Raw genomic sequence first — 20,341 nt, 5'->3', positions numbered from 1 at the left:
ATAATTACTGAGTCTAGCCAATCTAACAGGAAGCCATACGTTATATGAATCATCCAGCATCTCTCATCATCTGTTAACATGCTCACACACACACAGCATTCTCATACATCTGTCCGCAAAGCACTCCCAGCATCAAACCCAAATGTTCACTCTTGAACGTGCACACACACACAATGCACACACACACAAAACAGCTATCTTTCATCAGTGTTTGTGTATATCTGAGATCTGTATCGGTTCCCCCTGATCTCCAGTCATCACTGCGGCTCCTTAATTACACCCTTCATTAACTCACATCAGCTCTGTGCACGTGTGTAACTTCCTATATGTGTCTGTGTGAGCGCATACGAGAAAGCGAGCGCGACAAAGATCGCAAGTATCCGAGTGTGTGCGAGCGTGCACACATGTGAGCAAAACGAGGGAAGCACTGAGGAAAAAATAGAACATGACAAATGGGAGTGGGGATCGAAGCTCCAAACCAATTTCTAAAACTGCCTTTTTCTCAACCAATGTTCCTTTTAAACCCTTGGGGAATGGAGACCATTGCTACAGTCTGCTTCTCACTTTCTATTTGCGCGTAACAGTGAGTTAAGCACAAGAGAGAGGGGAAAAACTCCTGTCTGGCTGGTTTAGGCAACTGATGAGTAGCCCTGCCAAGAGGAAACGGCACCTTTTTGTCACCATCTCACTCTCTTTCCTCTGTTTCCTACTTTCTTCTCCTCTCTTCCTCTCATCACCAGAAGCGATTAATTGACAGCAAAGGGGGGGAAAAAAAGAAGAGACGGAAATGGGTGAGAAGAGAGAGGGGGGTGGCAGCAACGTACAGCATAGACTTAAAATCTGCCAAAAAGAAGGAAAAGGTGGTATGAGAGACTTAAAGGGAAGGAGAGAATAGGAGACACCTGGTTCTCGTCAGTGAACCCTCCACCCAGCCACACATACACACACACTTTGAGGTTTGTTAGGATTTATCCTGCTTACATTTCTCTTCTGCTATGCATCATTTCACGTCCACACCCGGCACCTCAACAAACTGCCATACACTCTCCACCGCACTCTCACTTTTCCACCTCGCTCTCCTCTCGCTCTGTAACTCGGCTCATTGTTTTCCCTCCTTGCCCTCCCTTCATCTCTCTCCACGATGATGGGGCAAAACTGGTCTTCACCCCCTCTTCACTTTCTTCCCTCTTTCCTGCTCTGTTCTTTCTGGGGAGGCAGACAGGCCACATTCCACAGGGAGGCCCAGGCGCCCTTTTCTGACACGTCTCAGCATTACACCCCTCCCTCATCCCTCTATTTCTTCTTTCCAGCCCACAAATGCCCCCCCACCCCCTCTTCTCCATCCCAGTGCTGCCTCTTCACCCGTCCTTTTACCTTCATTCCTGCTGACTGGTAGTCCCCATCTTCTAATTTCTCTTCTCTGTTTATCCCTCATCAATTACTTTTCTATCTATCTGATTTTATCTACCTATGACAGACAAAAAAAATAAAATAGACTCCAAAGACAGAGGCCAGTTTAGAGGTTTGATGGCTGGAGATGGCTGTGATTTCTCTCAGGTTCCCAAGAGGCCCAAGGAAAAGATGGCTTTGTGTTCTGACAACACTGAGCTGTCAGGATTCCAGTATGTCAGTGTGTATATCTTTTCTGCTCCAGTGCGCATTGGCAACACTGGTCTACACCATAGCTTCAGGTGAGAGACTCAAGCGTGGAGATAAAAGGAGGAAAGGGAGCAGGAGGTATGTCCAAGAGATTTAGGTGGTGTCTTGAGTTTTAAAAAAGTGTGTGTGTGTATACATGTGTGTGTATATATATATATATATATATATATATATATATATATATATATATATATATATATATATATCATTATTTTACAATAAAGTGTGAATAAAGAAAGGATGAAAATCAAAAGACCAATACAGACTAAAAAGTTAGAAATCCTAAATTGAAATCTAAAGCTAAGACATTTTCCTTCTAGTTTTTAAAGACCGACTATGAAATAAATAAATCTAATAAAACTTACTAAAGTCGTATGAAAATGTCTTAAAATAAGTATAATGTTCTCTTTTAAATAACAAAATTCACTCTGAATAAAAGTTAGGATACAACAACAAAAATAACATCTTTACTCCCGCTGCATTTAAACTACATATAGTATATTTTAATATCTTCTAAGATCTTTCATTTAAACATGGATAAATTATTCATAATAACAAAGTCTAAAAAATAAAACAGATAAACTTTTAAAAAAATCAGCTCCTATCAAAGAAATAAACACTCCAAGGTGCTTTAAACTTATCCAGGGAGTGAGGCGAGGAGAGCTGAGAGTTTGGGAGGTGCATGATGGGAAACAAAGGCTTGTGATATTTTGAAGGGCTGAAGGTGGCATGCAAGCTTTTAAATGTATGTAAATGTAAGAATCTTAAGACAGTGAAAAGACACGGTAAAGGTGATACCATTTTAAGCAGACACATGTTTAAGAGTCCTCATCATAATCGCATGTATGCAAAAACTGTGTGTCACAATCCAAAATGCATTGCTGTGAAACACCCATAAATCAAGTAAAAAAAGAACACAATGGCTCCAGACAAAAAAAAAAACATGTATAGCACAGGAAGACCACACCTTTAACTCTTAACAAGTCAACTTTGTGAGAATCGAGTAAAACTAAAAAAAAAGATGTTCATAAAGAACTAACACAAAAAAACCTATGCAAATTTACAGCCACATATGTGGATGTAACATTTTTGTGAGGTGAGCGTTGGGATCTGGAGGAAAGGTTGTGCTTGTCTTTCATGGTCCATAGTGGCTGTGGCAGGGGGGTGGGGGGTTAGTACAGCAAAAGAGAGGAAGAGAAAAAGATGGAAAGAGAGAGGGAGCTATGTTTGTGGTTGGTAACCCGCTCGAGAGAGGAAATACCAGGGTTCACGCACACATACACACACCTATATACACACACACAGGTGCAAAAACATAGAGAGCATAGACACGTCCGAGAGAATAAAGACCTGCTTTGTATGAGCTACAGGTTTGGAGTTTAAATGTGTGCATTTGTGCGCGGCGGTGTGTGTCTGTGTGTGTGTGTCCTCGGCTGAAGGTTGCTGAGGAAGCAGGGTGAGGATGCAGTCATGGGAAGGAGGAGGGAGGGCAGGACAGGAGTGAAGGGCTTCGAGTGTTCTTCATTCACCTAAGGCTCCATCATTATAATTAGGGGGGAATAATTTTAGCAGCAGGGAGGAAACCCTGATTTCCCCCCCCCCTGGGTTTCCTCACTAGAAAGAACCCAGAAACCCACACTGACCCTCTGTGACGGGCAAACATAGAAAACATGCATAAAAAAATAAACAGGAGGACAAAAATATGTTCTATCTATTAATCTATTCAATAAAGAAAACGCCTCGTCATTTACTGAAAAACGTGAATCACTAAGTTTCCACCATTAGATCATTAGACGACAGCATGGCGGACATTTTTGTGCATTTACGGACAAATGACTAGTGTAGAGACCTTTATATGAAAAAAAAGTTGTGAAATTCTGTGTGTGTGTGTGTGTGTGTGTGTTTGTAAGTTTGTAGTACGTGTAAAGGTCCAGGGTCCTTCAGACAGTAATCAGTAGAGAGTTATGTGGATTCTGAGGGGAATGAGAAATAAAATTTTCATCCAAGAAGTTCCGGGAAAAGTTTGGAAATTCCATTTGACGCAGTGGCCAGTGTGTGTGTGTTTGTGTGTGTTTGTGTGTGTCTGTGTGAGAGAGAGAGCGAGAGAGACAGAAGAAGAATAGCATAACTCCAGACGTTACATGTTGACGTGTCAAACACACGTCATGGACACACGTTCGAGTGTTATATGGAGTGTGTCATAAAAATAAGAATCTGAAATGTACACACACACACACACAGAGCTTACCTACAATAGCTTATTCTTCCCTGTTTTCTTCTTCAGGATTGTGAGGACTGTGTAAAAATCCATCACTGGGAATCTCACGAGTAGGAATTAATGCGGGGAACTGTGTCCCAGTGGAATTATTTGGCACATTACGAAGAGTGGCTAATTAAAGCAACGACCAGCCAACCTGTCAGAGCTTTTCACTGCTCGCACACGCACACTATTACTGTGTGGCCACTCGAGTGTTGTCACATCTGTACGTTATGCAACGACCTCACGTGTGCGTGCTGCTCCATACAGTGTGCCATATATACAATCACAAGTTGCACAAGGGTTGCAAAACAAGTCTCATGAGCACATATAGACAAGTGGAAACAATGCAAAAAGCATGCATTACACCCATAGGGAGACCCCACAAAGGCCAAAACAGCAAAACAGCATGCGGACACATATATGCAACACTAATGCACACACCTGTTGCTGTTGCAGGTGGAGTAAGTCTACTGGGCTGATCTCTCCATTGGTGTCTCCATTGGACCCACCCTCTCTACCGCCCCCTCCATCCGACTGGCTACTGAGGCTGCTGACTCCGTTCTGGTTGGACGGCGTCGTACGAATGGTCTCAGAGGCTGATTCCACCATCATCACTGGCACCTGAGGACAGAAGGGCGTGTCACAGGTTGAACAAAACTGACCTGGGCAGTTTCAGCTCTTATCTGATAGAACAGATCAAGTTGGGAAACTAAAGTTAAGCTGAAGGAGAGAGAGAGAACAGTGTGCATTTACGTGCATGTACACTTTCTAAAAAGGGCTCGCGGTCATGCACAAACCTGCCCAAGAGGCCACAAACCAACACCTAAAGCAGACACTTTTTGTTTTTTGTCTCCATGTAAATGTGTGTGTCTCAGAGCATACACAATGGATTAGGATCAGATGTGCAGCAAATCTAAACTGACAAGTCTGTTAATACTCTGCTATATAGTTAAATAACACACACATTTCTCCAATAATCAGAGGTGGCATGTGTGCGCTGTGTGTGAGACATGAGCTGGTTGCTCTTTGAGAAAGATCTGTTTGATGCACCTTCAGAGGGCCTCTCTAATTAGAGCGTGTTCCTTCCACAAAACCCGGCAAAACGAGCCGTTCCTGGATGTGTTGTTGTTTTTGAGAAACAACGCCTCGCAAACACACAGGCGCATTTGCCATCGTTAGGAGCTCGAGCGTGGGAGAGAGGAGACACAGAGACACACACTCTGCGCGCGCCGAACACACACAAGCTCAGCTAATACAAAACAAAACAAACCTTCACACAAGCACGCAGGCTGTGAACTCCTAATGACAAGCTCAATCTCGTCTTTCTGCCTCATCCAGTTTTAGAAATTAACACACACAGACACACACGCACACACACAAACATACAAGTGCACACTTTAAAAGGGGAAAGTTCTCTTTGCTGTTACTTCAGCAGCCCGGAGTGGGTACACAAAACGCCATCGAGGCATTCTACCCGCCGTCTGCGTCTGTGTGTGCGCGCGTGTGAAACGCATGTGTGTGTTGTTTCAGAGGCGTACAACCCATGCCTTCTGGGGAAACAATAAAAGCTATTTCATGGGAGAATCTAACTTTTCTTTTCCTCTGAGGCAAGAGCAGGTGAACATGAGTGTGTGTGTGCATATTTTTTTTCTCTCTCTGACAGCAGGTGAGGGTGAGCGTTTGCTGGTGGCTTTGTTAATGGAATGCTGCCAAATGCTTGCTGAGGGACAGGGACCTTAGCATGTTTGTGCGTATGTAGGGGGGGTTACAAGTGTGTGCAGGTGGATGGGCTGGATGTGCTTGTTAAATGGTCAGTTCTCTCAAATCATACTCACAACCCCCCCAAAAAAAACAGGTTTTCTCATTGATGAGGTCTCCAGCCCTGCTGATAGTCTGGTTCCACTTTTAAAGGTTTTGCAAAACCCGGATATAAATTTTCCGCTCTTTTGTGTCAGTTCCACTCTATCTCACTGTTTTTTTGGGATAGAAGCAAAAGTATTCGAGGCAAGCGTCTCAAGGCCTGAGAACATGGAAATAAATCCATGCAAGCTATCAGTGCCACTTAAGTGCACTGGGCGAACGTGGATCATCGAGGAATTCTATGAGAAGGATTCCGAATGTCTTCATTTATATGAAAACCGGGCTCTCCGGTTTCAGTCCCAGACGAGCTACTGTTTGGCCACTGTGGCGAGACCATTTTTTGCCATACGGATTATTATTTTTTAAATTATTGCGAGCTAAACCTTTAAAAGTACAAGGTGCTTACTGACATATTTCACCAGTTCGAGACTCTTCCCTAACAAGCAGCGCCATTCGAGAGCCACAAATCACACTGCAGTATTTTTCCTCCCCATTAACTCTCCCCTGTCTCCCTCCTGGCACCCATCCGCCTGTGAAGTTAAGAGTGAGAAGTAGAGCGTTATTGTGACATTTAAAGCTAGTCACTTAATCTCCAACCTCACTCCTCTCCTCAGTGCGCTCTCTCTCTCTGTCTTTTTCATTGTCCCACCCCCACCCCAACCCCTCGTCTCCTCCCGCCTTCATCCAGATCCCTGCTAGGTCAAACTACTCCCTGAGGTAATATTATGAAGCAAGGCATAGTGCTGAGTGATCAACAGATCTCGTCGCACAGTCCACTGACTTTGCACTGCGGTAGAAAACTCCTCACATCATCACACATTTCACTAAGCATGAATCACCGGTCTGCTATCTATCCCACACTATATTGTGCCATGCCGTAATGTACTGTACACCCATCTGCTTTTTACTCTTTCTCATTGACCTTATTAGCAATGAGGGGAAGAGAGATAAAGACAGACAGAGAGATGGAGCTTGCAGGTGGACAAGGACCTAATGGGAAAGTGGGAAGTGTTTAAAGCTGCGAGCAAAGCCTTGTCTTTTATACACACACACACACAGGCCAGTGTGGTGGTATGCCCATCTAAAGGGTGTGTACTCTGTCATATCCTGTAATGGGTGTATATAAGTTGGTGTAATGGAGGTCGGGAAAAAGGCAGGGGCATAAATCTACCCTGAAGTCTTTGATTAGGGTTATGATACACACACACACACACGATTTTTACATTTAAGTGTTTCTGGCAGCGAAGAGGAGCTGCCCGTGCAAAGGCCTGCCTCAGCCCGCTACCCCGCTCTCAATCTGCGCCTCTTTCTTGCTCTCTCAATCTCGCTACATGCTCAGACCCTCTCTTGCTGAACCCCTGACCTGAGAGTGTGTGGGGAGAGACATTCCCACTACCCCGAGGGGACTGAGCAAGGGAGGGCGGAGTGCAGATCAGAGAGATAAAGAATGTGTTTGGAAGAGAGGGAAATAAAAGGCCTCTTTTGCCTTTTAATTGGGATGGAGAAGAGAAGGAGGGAAATGGGACTCAACATGTTTCTGATGACTCTGGCGTATACGTGAGTGTTTGTGTGTGTTTGTCTAAGAGGCTGACACCTACCTTTGTACTGTAATGGATTAGCTCACTGCGAACGCTTGGTGCATGTGTTTATGTGTGCGTCTGGTGAGATTGATGAGCCGAGAGGCGTTGGGATGAGTCTTGTTGCAACACGTACTGTAGCTTGTTCAGATGTTCCCAAAAACACAGCATTAATAATAATGATCAGAACAAAAAACTCTCACTCCGTTTCTTCCCATTGCTCTGGGTGTGTGAAGTTCAAACAAGCCGAGCCAAATGCCCAGTAAGCTGGCTCACCGCGGCCGACTCCCAGGCTTTGTCCGAGGTATTTGCTCTGTCAGATTCCTCCTGGTCACTGCTCATCAGGAACTTTGTAAAGCCGGACCGGTTTCCCTTTCTGCGAATGCATGTGTGTTTGTGCGAGACGGGGGAGAGATTTGTGTACGGCGTGCATTTATGTGTGCATCTGTGTTTACAGCAGCTTAGTGAGATAATAAGTCTTTATCATGTTATGCCTCATGTGGGAATATTTCCTGCACTCCCAGAACGCCTGTTCTGTTTCCTCCGCCTTGCATCAGCTCACAGGAACGCTGCTTATTAGGCAAAGAACTGAGGGAATAAGAGTGGGAGGGAGAGTGAGTGGAGGAGGGAGGGGGTAAGGGGAAAAAAAATGTCTGTACCAGTATCTACACTCCATCATCTATCTACTTTCATCTGACTCTTGAATTATCTCTGCTGCTCTCTTCATGCCGTCTTTCTCCCTCTGGTTATGCCTGGCAACTAGTGGCAGGTTCAACCCTGGAAAACATTAAAGTTTTCACCCTGAAATAGAACCCACATAGGTTATGTCTATGATCTCTGATAGTTCAATCAATATTTGTGAGCAAGTGAGACCGTCTTCTGAAGACAGTATCTGAGGAGCCACAGCTCTAACCTGTTTTGTAATCAGGAATCGCAATTCAGAGTTGACAAAGAGCGGCTCTGTGGATTCACAAAATATCTGGTTAACTGTAACAACTGCGACGACTTTACTTCATTACAAATGACAGTCTCGGAGGAAGGAAAGGGAATCGCAGTCGTTATTGTCACTCTGTCCAGAGAACGTCCTATTTACTGTCACTGGGGAAAGCTAAAGGATTTGTCTCTTGAAAACATTACAAAGAGCCTAAGCTGCTCTATATTTGCGCTTTGACAAGGACAGGAACACTGTCATGCAAAGACAGATCATGATTTAGTAAACACTTGCACGCCCATATTCTCACACTCTCACCCAACAAGCTGTCAGACTCCGCTGCTAAATAAACTGTGACACTATCCCCGAGGGAATCTGATTTAACCCCAAACGCCAGAACAAATCCAACTATCAGATCTGGCCACTTATGTCTTCATAAATCCATTTGTTGGTTAATGAGTGAGAAACGCAATCCGAAACACTGAGCAAATTGTACTTATCTGCTACAGTGACGTACTCTGGCGTTGGGTGTAAAACAATAGAAAGAAATGAAAAGCAATAAGTAGATATATTTGCTTTAAGAAATAAAGCAGTGACTATTGGAGGAATTCTACAACAACCTGCTATCAAAGCACCTAACGCTTTACCTTTTCACACAAGCAAATGACTATTTAACCAATGAGGCTACCGTGTGCGTGTCAGCACATGCTTAGCAGACTTGTTAAGAACAGTCACTCTAAAGTCAGTTAAACTAATTACTGTCAACAGAGCATGCATTGTTGTGAAGCATATTCATAGTGCTAACTATATTTGCCTTATTTCACTGCTTATTAACAAAATGTTACCAGTTCTCTGTCAAGACACCGAATTGCTTTGTTGCATTCAGTTTAATTCAAAAATATTCAATGTTAAAATCTTTTGATCCAGTCTACATAAAGTACAGCTAACACCTAGCCTCTGTGGATGTTTCAGAGACCTTAAGCTGTCTTCTCTGCCCTCTATCCTTGAGAGGAAAGCAAAAGGAGATCATGAGAGGAAGAGGAACAGGAATTGGAGGGATATCTGTGTGGCATTTCTGAGCTGACGTGTATTAGTTTCAATAAAAAAAAGAATGAGGTCAAAGGTGAAGTAAGAAGGAAGATAACACACTACATTCACACACAGGCACAAAAGAAAAACAAAAAACTTGTGCGCATAAACCAGACATATACCAGCCAGGTAGACTTCAGCAGAGAGCTAAAGCTAGCAGCTGCTAACAGCACTGCTCCAGGCTACTTTGGCTGTCAGCCAGCGCTAACAGGTTGGCTAACAGCAAAAAGGCTAATGCTAGATGTCTGCGGCTGCCCTGGCCCTGCTCCAGTGCTAACAGGTGAACTCCATTATCCCAGACAGATAGTCAGTCAGATGTGGGCCAATATCTACTACCGGCTGGCTGGCTGACTGACTGGCTTCAAAGAGCATCATCAACCCAGAAAGAGGAGCTAGCAGCACTGGCCTGTAGTCTGACCTCCACTGTGCTGTGCAGCTGGCTAATGAAGAAGCCGGTGCTTTTGTTAGGGAGTGGAGAGAAGAAGAGAGGGGGCTCAGAGTGCAGATGATAAGAAAATCCTTCACTATGTAAACACGAGGAGTTTTTCTATACTTCTGCAGGACTGTCTGCCATATGGTGTTTAGTTTGGGTGAGAATTTAATAGCGCTTTTGCGTGTGCATGTGTCTCTGCGCATGCACGTGTGCCTTTCTGTGTACTGTTGTAGAGTATGTATGCTAACTTGCAGTATGCTTTTTGCCCCTTCTATCTAATGTGCACGTCTATGTTTGCATGCTGTGTGAATTGTGTGTCTTCTTGCCCTCCTGCAGTTCTCAGAAGACAAAGTCCCTGTTTACAGAGCCCATAAAGATTAGCCTCCCTCGGTCAGGTGGGTTCTGGAGCCATAGGTAAACACACAGCACATTCCGCACCGATGAGATCGCTCCGCATGTGTGTATGACCGGGGCAAACATACACTCCTGCCTTCACCTCGACCCTTCTTTTAGAGTGCAGTAAGTGATTTACCAGCTTGGAGACTGCTGTCTGTTCACAATACTGGAAACAAAGATACACACATACATACATGCACCACACACACAAATATTTGTAGAAAGCATGGACTTCATGCACACCTCATTTATCTCAGCCTAAGATCACGGGTTGTACATTCCTAAAGAGGTAAAACTTGTGCACGTGCATGTTCATGTGCCAGTTGAAAATCACCCCGTGATCATGAAGGTACAAAATCCCAGATTTTACCTTCATCTCTTCCCTCTGTCCTGAGAGGTAATGGAGGCTGAGGGTCAGGCTAATACGGTTCACACAAATATTACTCAGATTGTACTTAACATGGTGGAACAGAGGTGAAGAGGGCGGTGGAGGAATGCAGGGCAAGGGAAGGAGCTTTTTTGAAAAAGGCGATGTGCCTTTATTTGGATCTGAAACCAGCTAGAGCGCCGCGGAGCAATTAGCAGCTCTGTCCTACGAGAGCTCTTTATTAGAATGACCTTCACTGTGAAGGGGGAGGGAGGGGTGAGGGGTGCAGAGAGGGACAAAGAAAGAGAGAGGCAGAGAAATTTTTTTGAGGAATACAGATGAAGGGTGTCAGCTGGGACACAGTCACATGACATGAAGGTGAAACAGATGAGTAAACTGAGACTTAAGTATGTAGAGATTTACATATTTGGGCCACAGAAGTGACACGCAAACAATATGCGATGTGGTCAGTGTGACCTAATATGCAACCCTTAATGTTAGAATTCAAATGCACACATTAGAACACAATTTCAGTCTTCAGTCTTTTCAAATTTGATAAGACAAATATGCCCGTACATTCATGTGTGTGTGTAAAAAGTGGAATTTCATTCGCTTAATATGTAGAAAACCTGACACCGATATCCTCCACTTTCACTGAATAAATTACCAAGTACCTAATTTCAATCAAATGGGACGTTTTATGTTTTATGGCGTGAAAAGGCAAAATTGTGGAGGAAACAGAAAGAGGAAGCGTGACGCATACGTGTGTCGTAGTAGCCTTTAGGTGAGGCGAAATTTCATTTACGATCAAAAATTTGCATTGAAAGGAAGATAAAGTGAAAAGATTTAATATTAGCGTAAAATGGGGGAAGAGCAACCTACAATAATAAAGGGTTATGACGGATTATTCGAAGAAAAAAAAAATAGTGGTGTATAAAATATAAATAAATAAATATCAAAGTGGACATGATATAATTTTGTACATCGGCTTTCAAGTCGGGCACTTTGCATTTCCTAGTTAATTAATAGATTGGATCAGAACGAGTTTAATCAAATATAATTGAATAAGTCCACAGTAAAAACAGGCCAGACTTTAAAGGAGACATGCAGAGAAAATGATAGCATGTCCAGTTTTCAAATTAATTGGATTTTAGTACTTTTGAACTTGGTCCAAGCTGTTACAGACTAAATTAACTCACATTCTATCCAAAAGTGCTAAAACAAGATGATATCCCTGAGCATTCAGTATGGGTGTGCACACACTCACACAACTTCTTGTGCCCCCTCCCTCCACCGCCTCTTTTAGAAAATAAAAATAAAAATCAACAGTGCTGCAAACCAATGAAAGTCTGTAATGTATTCCATGTTATTGTTAGTTTTTCTGTTCTTCTCGCTCTTTTCTCCTCACTTTTGTCTTACAGGCCACAACTAAAATATTAATCATTTCTCAGGCAGTTCTCATTGTATTAAAAAATGTCTCCTTTATAATTTATCAGAGAAAGAAAAATCTTTGTTATAGTGACAAGCATGCTAATTAATAGAAGTAGAAGGAACACTGAGAGAAGTCATACTAATTTGGTACATGCTAATATTAATAGAATAATTTATGGCACAGTATAAATAAATTAATAGAGTAATTCGTTTGAAAAGGGGATGCCTTCAATTCAATTTAGGAGAAAAGAGCAAAAAAAAAAAAAAAGTCTGCCTCTTGGACAAGGACATTAATAGCTGTGCTCTATCACCAGAACAGAAAAGGAAGAGACAAAACTAAACACGCACAGTTCACTTTTAAAACGCATCAATATTTCAGTCAGCTGATGAAAATTGGATGAGCAACACTTGTATTTGCTGCCTTGTTATTTTCATTTGCTGTTTAAGGACTTTTGGAGTTTTTGGAATCTGCAAAAGGCATCTACATGCATTTAATTGCCCCCCCCCCCCTTTTTTTTCTTTAAATGAACTCTTCTCATTGGCTTTATGTAAACTAACAGCTGTGTGCCAGGCAGTGGGCAAGACTGAGACGCAGGGAAATAGAGGGAGGGAGTAACAAAGACTGAGAGTGAGCGAAGTGGACTGGGTCATTACCATCCTTATTACTCCTCATTAAAATACACCCATCACAAAGACATTCTTCTGAGTGTGTGTGTGTGTTGCGCGCGGGGGCCTATGTGTGCGCCCGCACGCCGCCGTGACCGAGCATACACGCGCGCACGCTCGTTTCTGGCGCTCCTGATGTGCACGTGTGCGTTCGTATGCAAAAGTGACAAAAAAAAGAACAATATAATTGGAGAAATGTACGCAGTAATAATAGGTATTCACAAAATGATAATTCATATTAAACAGGGTGCACAAAGTCAGCCTCATTTGCATGTTTTAGATTATATGCATTTCAAAAGTAATTTCCGCAGGGCATATGAATGACATTAATTCCCGGGCGGGTTCTGCTATAGACCTCAAACTATCAAACACTCAAACATTTAACAGATGAAAAAAAAAGAGGGAGCTAGTGCCTTGGCAGGGGAGATTTCAAGGTTAAAGTGTTTGAATGTGAATTTTTAAACTTCTGTCTTGGTTTGTTTAAAGTTGCTCTAAAGCTAGACTAAGAATTCCATTAATTCGGAGACTTTGGGTTTTTTTGTTACTCAGCTGTATGTGCGCGTAAGTGTGTGTTGGGTGCGTGGGTATGTGTGTGTTTCCTGTAACAGCCCGAGAAAGACACCTTCCCTCCTAATCCACCACCATTTCCTCAGCAATAAGCCAGAATTGGTCTGACTCACTTTGTGAGTCATGTGCTTTTTTTCACTCCAGAAGCAGAGTAGCACGATCCGACAGAGAGAAAGAAAGTCAGAGCTGCGATAGCCCACATTAACTGACCCCGACTGATGAGGGAGGGAGGGGGAGGAGGAGGGGGGGGGGGGGGGGGGGGGGGTGATGAAATGGATGAGAAGAAGGATGTGGCAAGGGAGGGGATAGGGACAATGGGAAGAGCAGGGAGCAGGACAGGGAGACAGAGGGTTCCCTCTCCTCATCTGCTCATGCCGAGAGGAAGACCCCGGGGCAGGAAACAGGCTGGATGAATGTGTGATTCCAGTGGAAAACTCTGGATGCCACGGACAGCATTCTTCTCTTATTAGGGAATCTGGTCTGCAGCCACATTATAGCGCTTGTCTCATTACTGCCTATGAGCATTTCTATCAGACGCACTCACTGGGCGCGCACACAGAAACACACACCATCAAGATGTTCCCCACCTGTTATTCTCACAATGTCTTGGCGAACACACAAAGTCATAGCTCGGGAAGAGGGGAAAAGAGTAAAAGGAAGAAAAAAAACGAAAGCGTGTAGGAAAAAAAAAAAAGCTAAAGGGCTCAGCATGTCTGTGTCTTGTTTGTGGTTTGTCTTCATCTGTAAACAGAGCTGCTGCTGTGAGTATGTTAGCATGTCATTATCTCATTAAGAATTGAGGGCTTCTGTGCGGAGGATTCTACTGTTTTGTTTGTGAGCGTTCAGCGACTGATGTTGTACAAACACAACAACCGCAAAACACACGTATCCTACAGCGCAGACACACGGGGACGCGAGGAGACGGTGGCAAAGACTCGCATATAAAAACACACGTATACACAGCTCCCATCAATGTGTCTCACTCTGGAAATGTGCAGATTTTTAAAAAAAAAGAAAAAAAAAAGAGGAGCCAATTTGCGGTGCGCTATGGCTAGAAAGACTTCATGGAGTAAAGAGGAGGGGGTACATCTAGGGTCAATAAAAGTGGGCTAATTGGGGCCTGGAAACATGTTTGTTTTTTTCACTTGTTCTTTCCCCCCCTCTTTCATTTTTTTCCCTCCAGCTGGTCACGGCAGATCTGTTAATCTGAGAAGGACGAGTGGAGAAAGCAAAGAGGATTAGATTCAATAAGACATTAAATGTTGCTCACACATGCACGTATGCAGACCGATTTAACGTGCCATAAGGCAGCCGTAGGGTGTATGTATTGACCAAGATCTGTCTGTCTTAACCGATGACCAACGGGATGCAGGGCTCTCCGCTGGTCCACTCTGCTTCATCAATACTCCGCTGCTCAGTCTATTCAGCAGCAAAGAGCTTTCCTACGGCTGCAGTTCAACACAGGATCAATGTTATGAGCAATGCAGACAAACTGCTGCTAAACAGATCGGCCCCTGCCTCGAAAGGCCCGCCACAGGACCAGCTCCCCCCATGCTCAGATCGTTCCACTAATGGAGCTCTCCGCCGGGGCCCCCAAGGGCCCCTAACCACTAAACAGGCCCCAGGGATTCATCCCCCCCTTCTCTCCCTCCTGTCATCTCCAAATCCCTCAATCATTTCTCCATCCACATGGTTGTATTGACCTACACCTCTTTAATCAGGACCCCTTACTTGTCCTTCTGCGAAACTGTGTGTTCGCACTCAAATGTGGAGTCTATGTATTTCAATTGCTGAGAGGAAAAGTCAAGCATGACTGTTTCAGGAAGTGAAAAAGAAGGGGGAGGGAAAAAATCCCTCTCTCTCACTCTCCCCCTTGAATGTTTCTGGGATCCCTCGCTACATGACTCCCGACTAGTCATTCTCCTGCATTTGTCTTCTGTAATAACACTGAAAATAGCAAGAGATGAAAAAAAAAGAGCGATGGAAAGAACCTGCATATTTGTCATTTCCGATTGTTTACCTTTTTCACGGCAAATTGACTTTTACATCTCCTGTTACTGGAAGCTCTCTGGGCTCGACTGCCAGGGCTGTCTGGCTCTGGCCTCGGCTGCCAAGCCCGTCTCTGGGCTTTATGACCTGGCTCTAGGGAGGACTTTTAAGGCTTTCAACTCACAAGTCATTCCAGTGATACAATACTGCTTTTGTCCTGACCACCTTTGTTGTTTTCTTTCTGTCTCTGCTGCCTCTCACTCTCTCTTTGGCTCCTTCACTTTTCATCTCTCATTCCCAAATCCTTTTTGTTTTTTCACCCGAGTGTTAGTCACAAAGGCTGGGGCCTGTATCTTGCCTGTTCCTGTTTGTTTGCAGAAAAAGGTGGACTTGTTGCATCATGACTGGTTGACTATCAAACAGAAAGGATGTGCTTTAGAAAACACACATTAAAGCCCTCCAGCTGACTTTTAAGCCTTGCTGTGGGGTTAGCCTGGTCGAAGCAGCTAGAGTTTCCCTGTGGTGGCTAGGCGGTGCGCTGTGGTTCGGATCTTCCTGGATTCTGGTAGGACTGAGGTTTGCCTGCAGGGACCTCCAAGTGAGCCAGGCAGCAGGCCTGAGCTAAACTGAGGCCAGAGCCAGGAATAGTCCTGAGAGCAGAGGACAGGGCTAATGGTGTGTTTGTAAGGGCAAACCCAAACAAACAACCTGCAGTTTGAATTGAAGGACCGAGCAGGGCTCAGGCCAGATGCTGCGGAATAGGAGAAACACACACAAACAGATGCAAACGCACACAGAGGCGATGGCTGAAATAGACATGCGGCAAAAGAAGTGCACCATGTGCTTCCAGGGTGAAGTCATGGCATTAGCCTCGGTACCGCGCGCACACACAAATACAGACCTCTGTGTGTGTTTTGTGTGTTACTCATGCAAACTGAGGTCCTACAATTTCTTTCCATATTCACACTAATGAGAGAAAGCGGCCAGAAGATCTCCTCTGTAATTACTCCCCAAGGAGCAAGGATTCAGCAATGACCATAGCGCATCAACAAATGCACACTCATACATTCACACACACATCATCCAAATATACAGCATGCTGAAACATCTGAAACAGCATGTGGCTGACATTTAAATATGTTCACCTGTTGGGTATAGGAGCATTTGTGAGACTGAACGAGAGGAAAAACACCAGTAATAGCATCGTATCATTACCGAAGGTAAGGACATCTGCTAATTAGAACGCCGCCGAACAGGTAATTGTGTGTGAGGCTGCGTATATGCATGTGTGCACGCCGTAAAGGGCATTTTGTAAACAAACGTTAACACCATTCACCTCGCAATTAGACCCTTATCACCGTCGCCTACGCAGAGTAGTTGAACTCGGTCCAATCTCTCGTGATGGCAAATCTGCATGGAGCCATAAAAAGGGTAGTCCTGCAAGAGATGAGGCTGCGTGTCGGTGCACGTGCTCATGCCAGGGAGAGAGAGGAGCAGAAGATGGGATCTACATGAGGTCGGTGTTTTCATGAAATCGTTCTTTTTCGGACTTTTTTGAGCCTTTAATTCAGCAGCTTTGAACAACTGTAATAGTTCAATAGTCAAAACACACTGTTTTACACCATAGTTGAAAACCTGCTTGCGCTCAGACAAAGAAGCAGAGGTATACAACAGAATCATTTTGTCTGTCTGAGAGTGAAGAGTTGAGAAAGGAGCCTTTGAGGCGCACACGCACACACGCTGCCTGCCCAGTGTTTGTGGTGGCGGAGCACAGCTGGTAACATCTGGATGTATTTTGTAAGTGTTTACATTTCCAAAATGCAGAAAAACTACACAGAAAGAGAGAAAGAAGAGAGATGGAATTCTGAAAAACACTACAGGTGCCAGAAGAGTAATAAAATAGGAGCAAGTCCCAAACGAAGATTGTTTAAAATCTATCACGCTGGAGTTAGCTCACTTACACACAGAGACACACACACACATGCTCATAACCGTTGGCCTGTTGTAGTTATTGCCATAATCTTAGTCCAACAATAACTGACATCTGGTGCACTAATTGGCAGACTGCAGCTTCTCCATCTGAGTTTTAACCCATCAGACTTCCCGTACTGCAGCAGCTCAAATGAAAACTGAGACTTGCACACCAGTTTCTCTATATGCACCGCGTCTCTGCTGCTCACCAGCTGACAACCAGTCTTACGCACTCGCCGCCGCACACCACAAACCAGTTTTCTCCAACACACACACATACCCACACACGCGTGCGCGCGCACAACACAACAGCTGCATTTCCATTTTACTTCCCCTAAATGACGAAAACACAAAAACAGTTGGACTTCATTCAGTTTAATCAAACCTGACATCGAGAACAGCTCTGCGAGATGACGTCAACAATCAAGACAAACACACACATGCACACACATGCACACAGAGAGAGAGAGCAAATAGGATGTAATTTCAGTGATTGGGTGTAATTTACCAGTGTAAGTTGAAACCAGAGAGGGCAACTAGAGTGATCCTTGGTGGATCAAAAACAATCCATACATACCAGGGTGGGGCGCAATGCACACACACACAAGCATACCCTCAAGGTATGCTCATCTCGCAGTGACTCATGTTCTTTTGGATAGAAAAGGGTCCGGGGTGTGTGAGATGTTACAAAATGGCACTGTGCTCGGATTTGCAAGAAATTAGTATTTCAATCTGTCCCACGGAAAGCTGTCCTTGGGATCGTTGTAATCCGCTCAGGTATGCCACTTTCCCATGGCCCACCCTAACCTCCACACACACACACACACACACACACACACACACACACATACACACAGGGGAGATTATTAAAGCGACCTCGTGGCACATGGAGGTTTCTGATGGATTTAACATCAAGAATGATTGTTAACTTTTAGGACTAAAAAGACTTGGAGTGACTCCTGAGAAAAACTGAGCTCTTAGCCAGACACATGGATCACATGACAACTGGGCCGCGGCAGCAATAGCAGCGGCAGCAGGGACCCCTGGGAAAACGGCGCAGTGCCATCTCTCAGATCGCACAGACTCAGCAGCCAGGCAGTAATGACGCTGTGCAGATATATCATATTTAGGTATGAATATACCATTCATGTGCAGAAGGTTGAAGCGGATTTTGCTGTGAATATGAACATCACAGTCAAGTGGTTTTAAAAAAAAGAAGAAAAAAAAAGAAGATAATCACCGTGAAATAAATTAAACCTATTAAGAGGAACGTATGCTCAAGGTGACAGAAGAAATTAATTTGGCTCAACTATTGAGACCCATACCTCCACCCCACTATAGGATTTCAACCAAACTAATTATCACGCTCCACTTTCAGAAATAATAAGGAAAGTACTTAATAGGTTAGGATTCACCCCTGCATTCATATGTCCATTTAACATCCCTGCTTTCATGCCCACACACTCTTGCCTTAATGCAATTTCACATCCATGATTTAAAATAGGGGAAAGAATTATATTTCAAGTGGTGTCAGGATTAGAATATACAAGCAGTGATATTAAAATACTGTACGGCCTTCTGTGTGTGTGTGTGTGTGCTGAGCCTTTCTGAGTGGCTGAAGTGGAGGTAAAGATGTTAAATAATGTTTTTGTCACAGTTTAGCACGACAGAGGAATTCTAATGAAACCACAGATCTCTGATTAGTCTTCTTTCGCTGTATATTAATTTTTACCCTCTCTGCTTAACGCTGGCTAGGAGTTAAATTTTTAAACAGAGCACAGATATGAAAAAGACCCCCAAGTGGGTGCTCCTGCACCAGCAATAGAAGTCTGTTTATCTAGTCAGCCATTCGCTCCAATTATAACAACATCCAAATGCAACTATTGTTTCATTTCAGTCGTTAAAATTGAAATCTTTTTTTGTTTTTGTTTTATCCTCCTACGTACACACCACAGAATTAGCATTTTAACACCCCCCCATGAAAAAAGTGAAAACTCAAAATGCACATTAAACCAGTTTTGCTCATTAAGTTCAGCAAAAACTCACTAAATAAATAAAACGATCAAGTCCTCACAGAAGGTTTTTATCAAAATTACACTTTTTACATAACTTTAAATGAAATGAAACTTTAAATGAGGGTCTTAATCGAGCCCGGTTTTACCAAAACAGTTCTGTTCTTTGCCGGCGTGATATGACTCTATGCCACTGCGTCTCTGTACCTTTTGTGCCACGTTAAAGCTAACAGGCTGCTAGTCAGTGAGGGCAAAGAAGTCTATATCCCGTTGAAGTCTGAGTGGATTACGGCTCTATATGTCAGTTCAGTACAACACGAATCCACAGGGTACGCTACACGTGTGCACAGAACCAGCATGACCTGTCCAAGTGCATCAGCTGAGCTTCTGTCAGAAACATCAAGGAAATAAACAAATAATTAAAGAATAAAAAGAGACAGAGAGAGAGAGTCTGTTATTTCTGCAGTTTTGTATTAAACTCTAATGGAGGTGGTGGAGAAAAGGGAAAGAGGAGTTCACATTATCTAAGAGAATTCCAATTAACACTCTCCCCCTCAGTAATTAGCTACTAAAATAGCGAGCGAACAAGCCCAACATCTCAACCCTGACGCCACCGCACTGCCTAATTAATTCCCAAATCAGGAGCATCTGATTCAGAAAATAACCTGATAGGGTAGATGACAGACAGGCCGGTCAGAATAAAACATGAGTAATAATGTTTAAGAGTAAATAAAATGCATATATATATATATATATATGTATATATATATATATATATATATATATATATATATATATATATATATATATATATATATATAGTTTTAAAAAGCTGCGAGCTCTCAGGCTTAACCATTTTATTCCTTGTCATTTGAACTGCGTTCACGTGCTACTTTTCTTTGAGGCCCGTTAAAGTGTCTTTATTTTAGAATAGAAAAAATGCTGTCAGACAAAAGCAAATACCATTACCTCAACGAGGCAAAAAAAGTGTTAAATTAGTGAGATAAAAGAAGAGCTGTAGAATAAAAGAAGCTGCTTACTGAGCAATCAAGGTTGAGCGGAACGAGTGAAGAAAAGCTGCGGCAGATATCTTTTAGCAGTCTGCCGCTCATTTGCTCCCTCACTGGTCAGTT

General features: G+C 43.5%; 1 protein-coding gene across 1 annotated transcript in view; it reads right to left on the bottom strand.

The window, feature by feature from the left end:
• foxp4 (forkhead box P4) overlaps positions 1-20,341 on the bottom strand; it is a 91,543-nt gene that overhangs the window by 53,525 nt on the left and 17,677 nt on the right. Inside the window, 1 exon segment of the mRNA XM_005469359.4 lies at positions 4,361-4,540. Within this exon segment, the coding sequence (XP_005469416.2) occupies positions 4,361-4,531 (171 nt within the window). The 5' untranslated portion in view covers positions 4,532-4,540.

The sequence above is a fragment of the Oreochromis niloticus genome, linkage group LG5 (assembly GCF_001858045.2).
Source record: "Oreochromis niloticus isolate F11D_XX linkage group LG5, O_niloticus_UMD_NMBU, whole genome shotgun sequence".
Classification (NCBI taxonomy): Eukaryota; Metazoa; Chordata; class Actinopteri; order Cichliformes; family Cichlidae; genus Oreochromis; species Oreochromis niloticus.
Note: the sequence above shows the minus strand (reverse complement) of the source record. Positions and strands in the feature narration are given on the sequence as shown.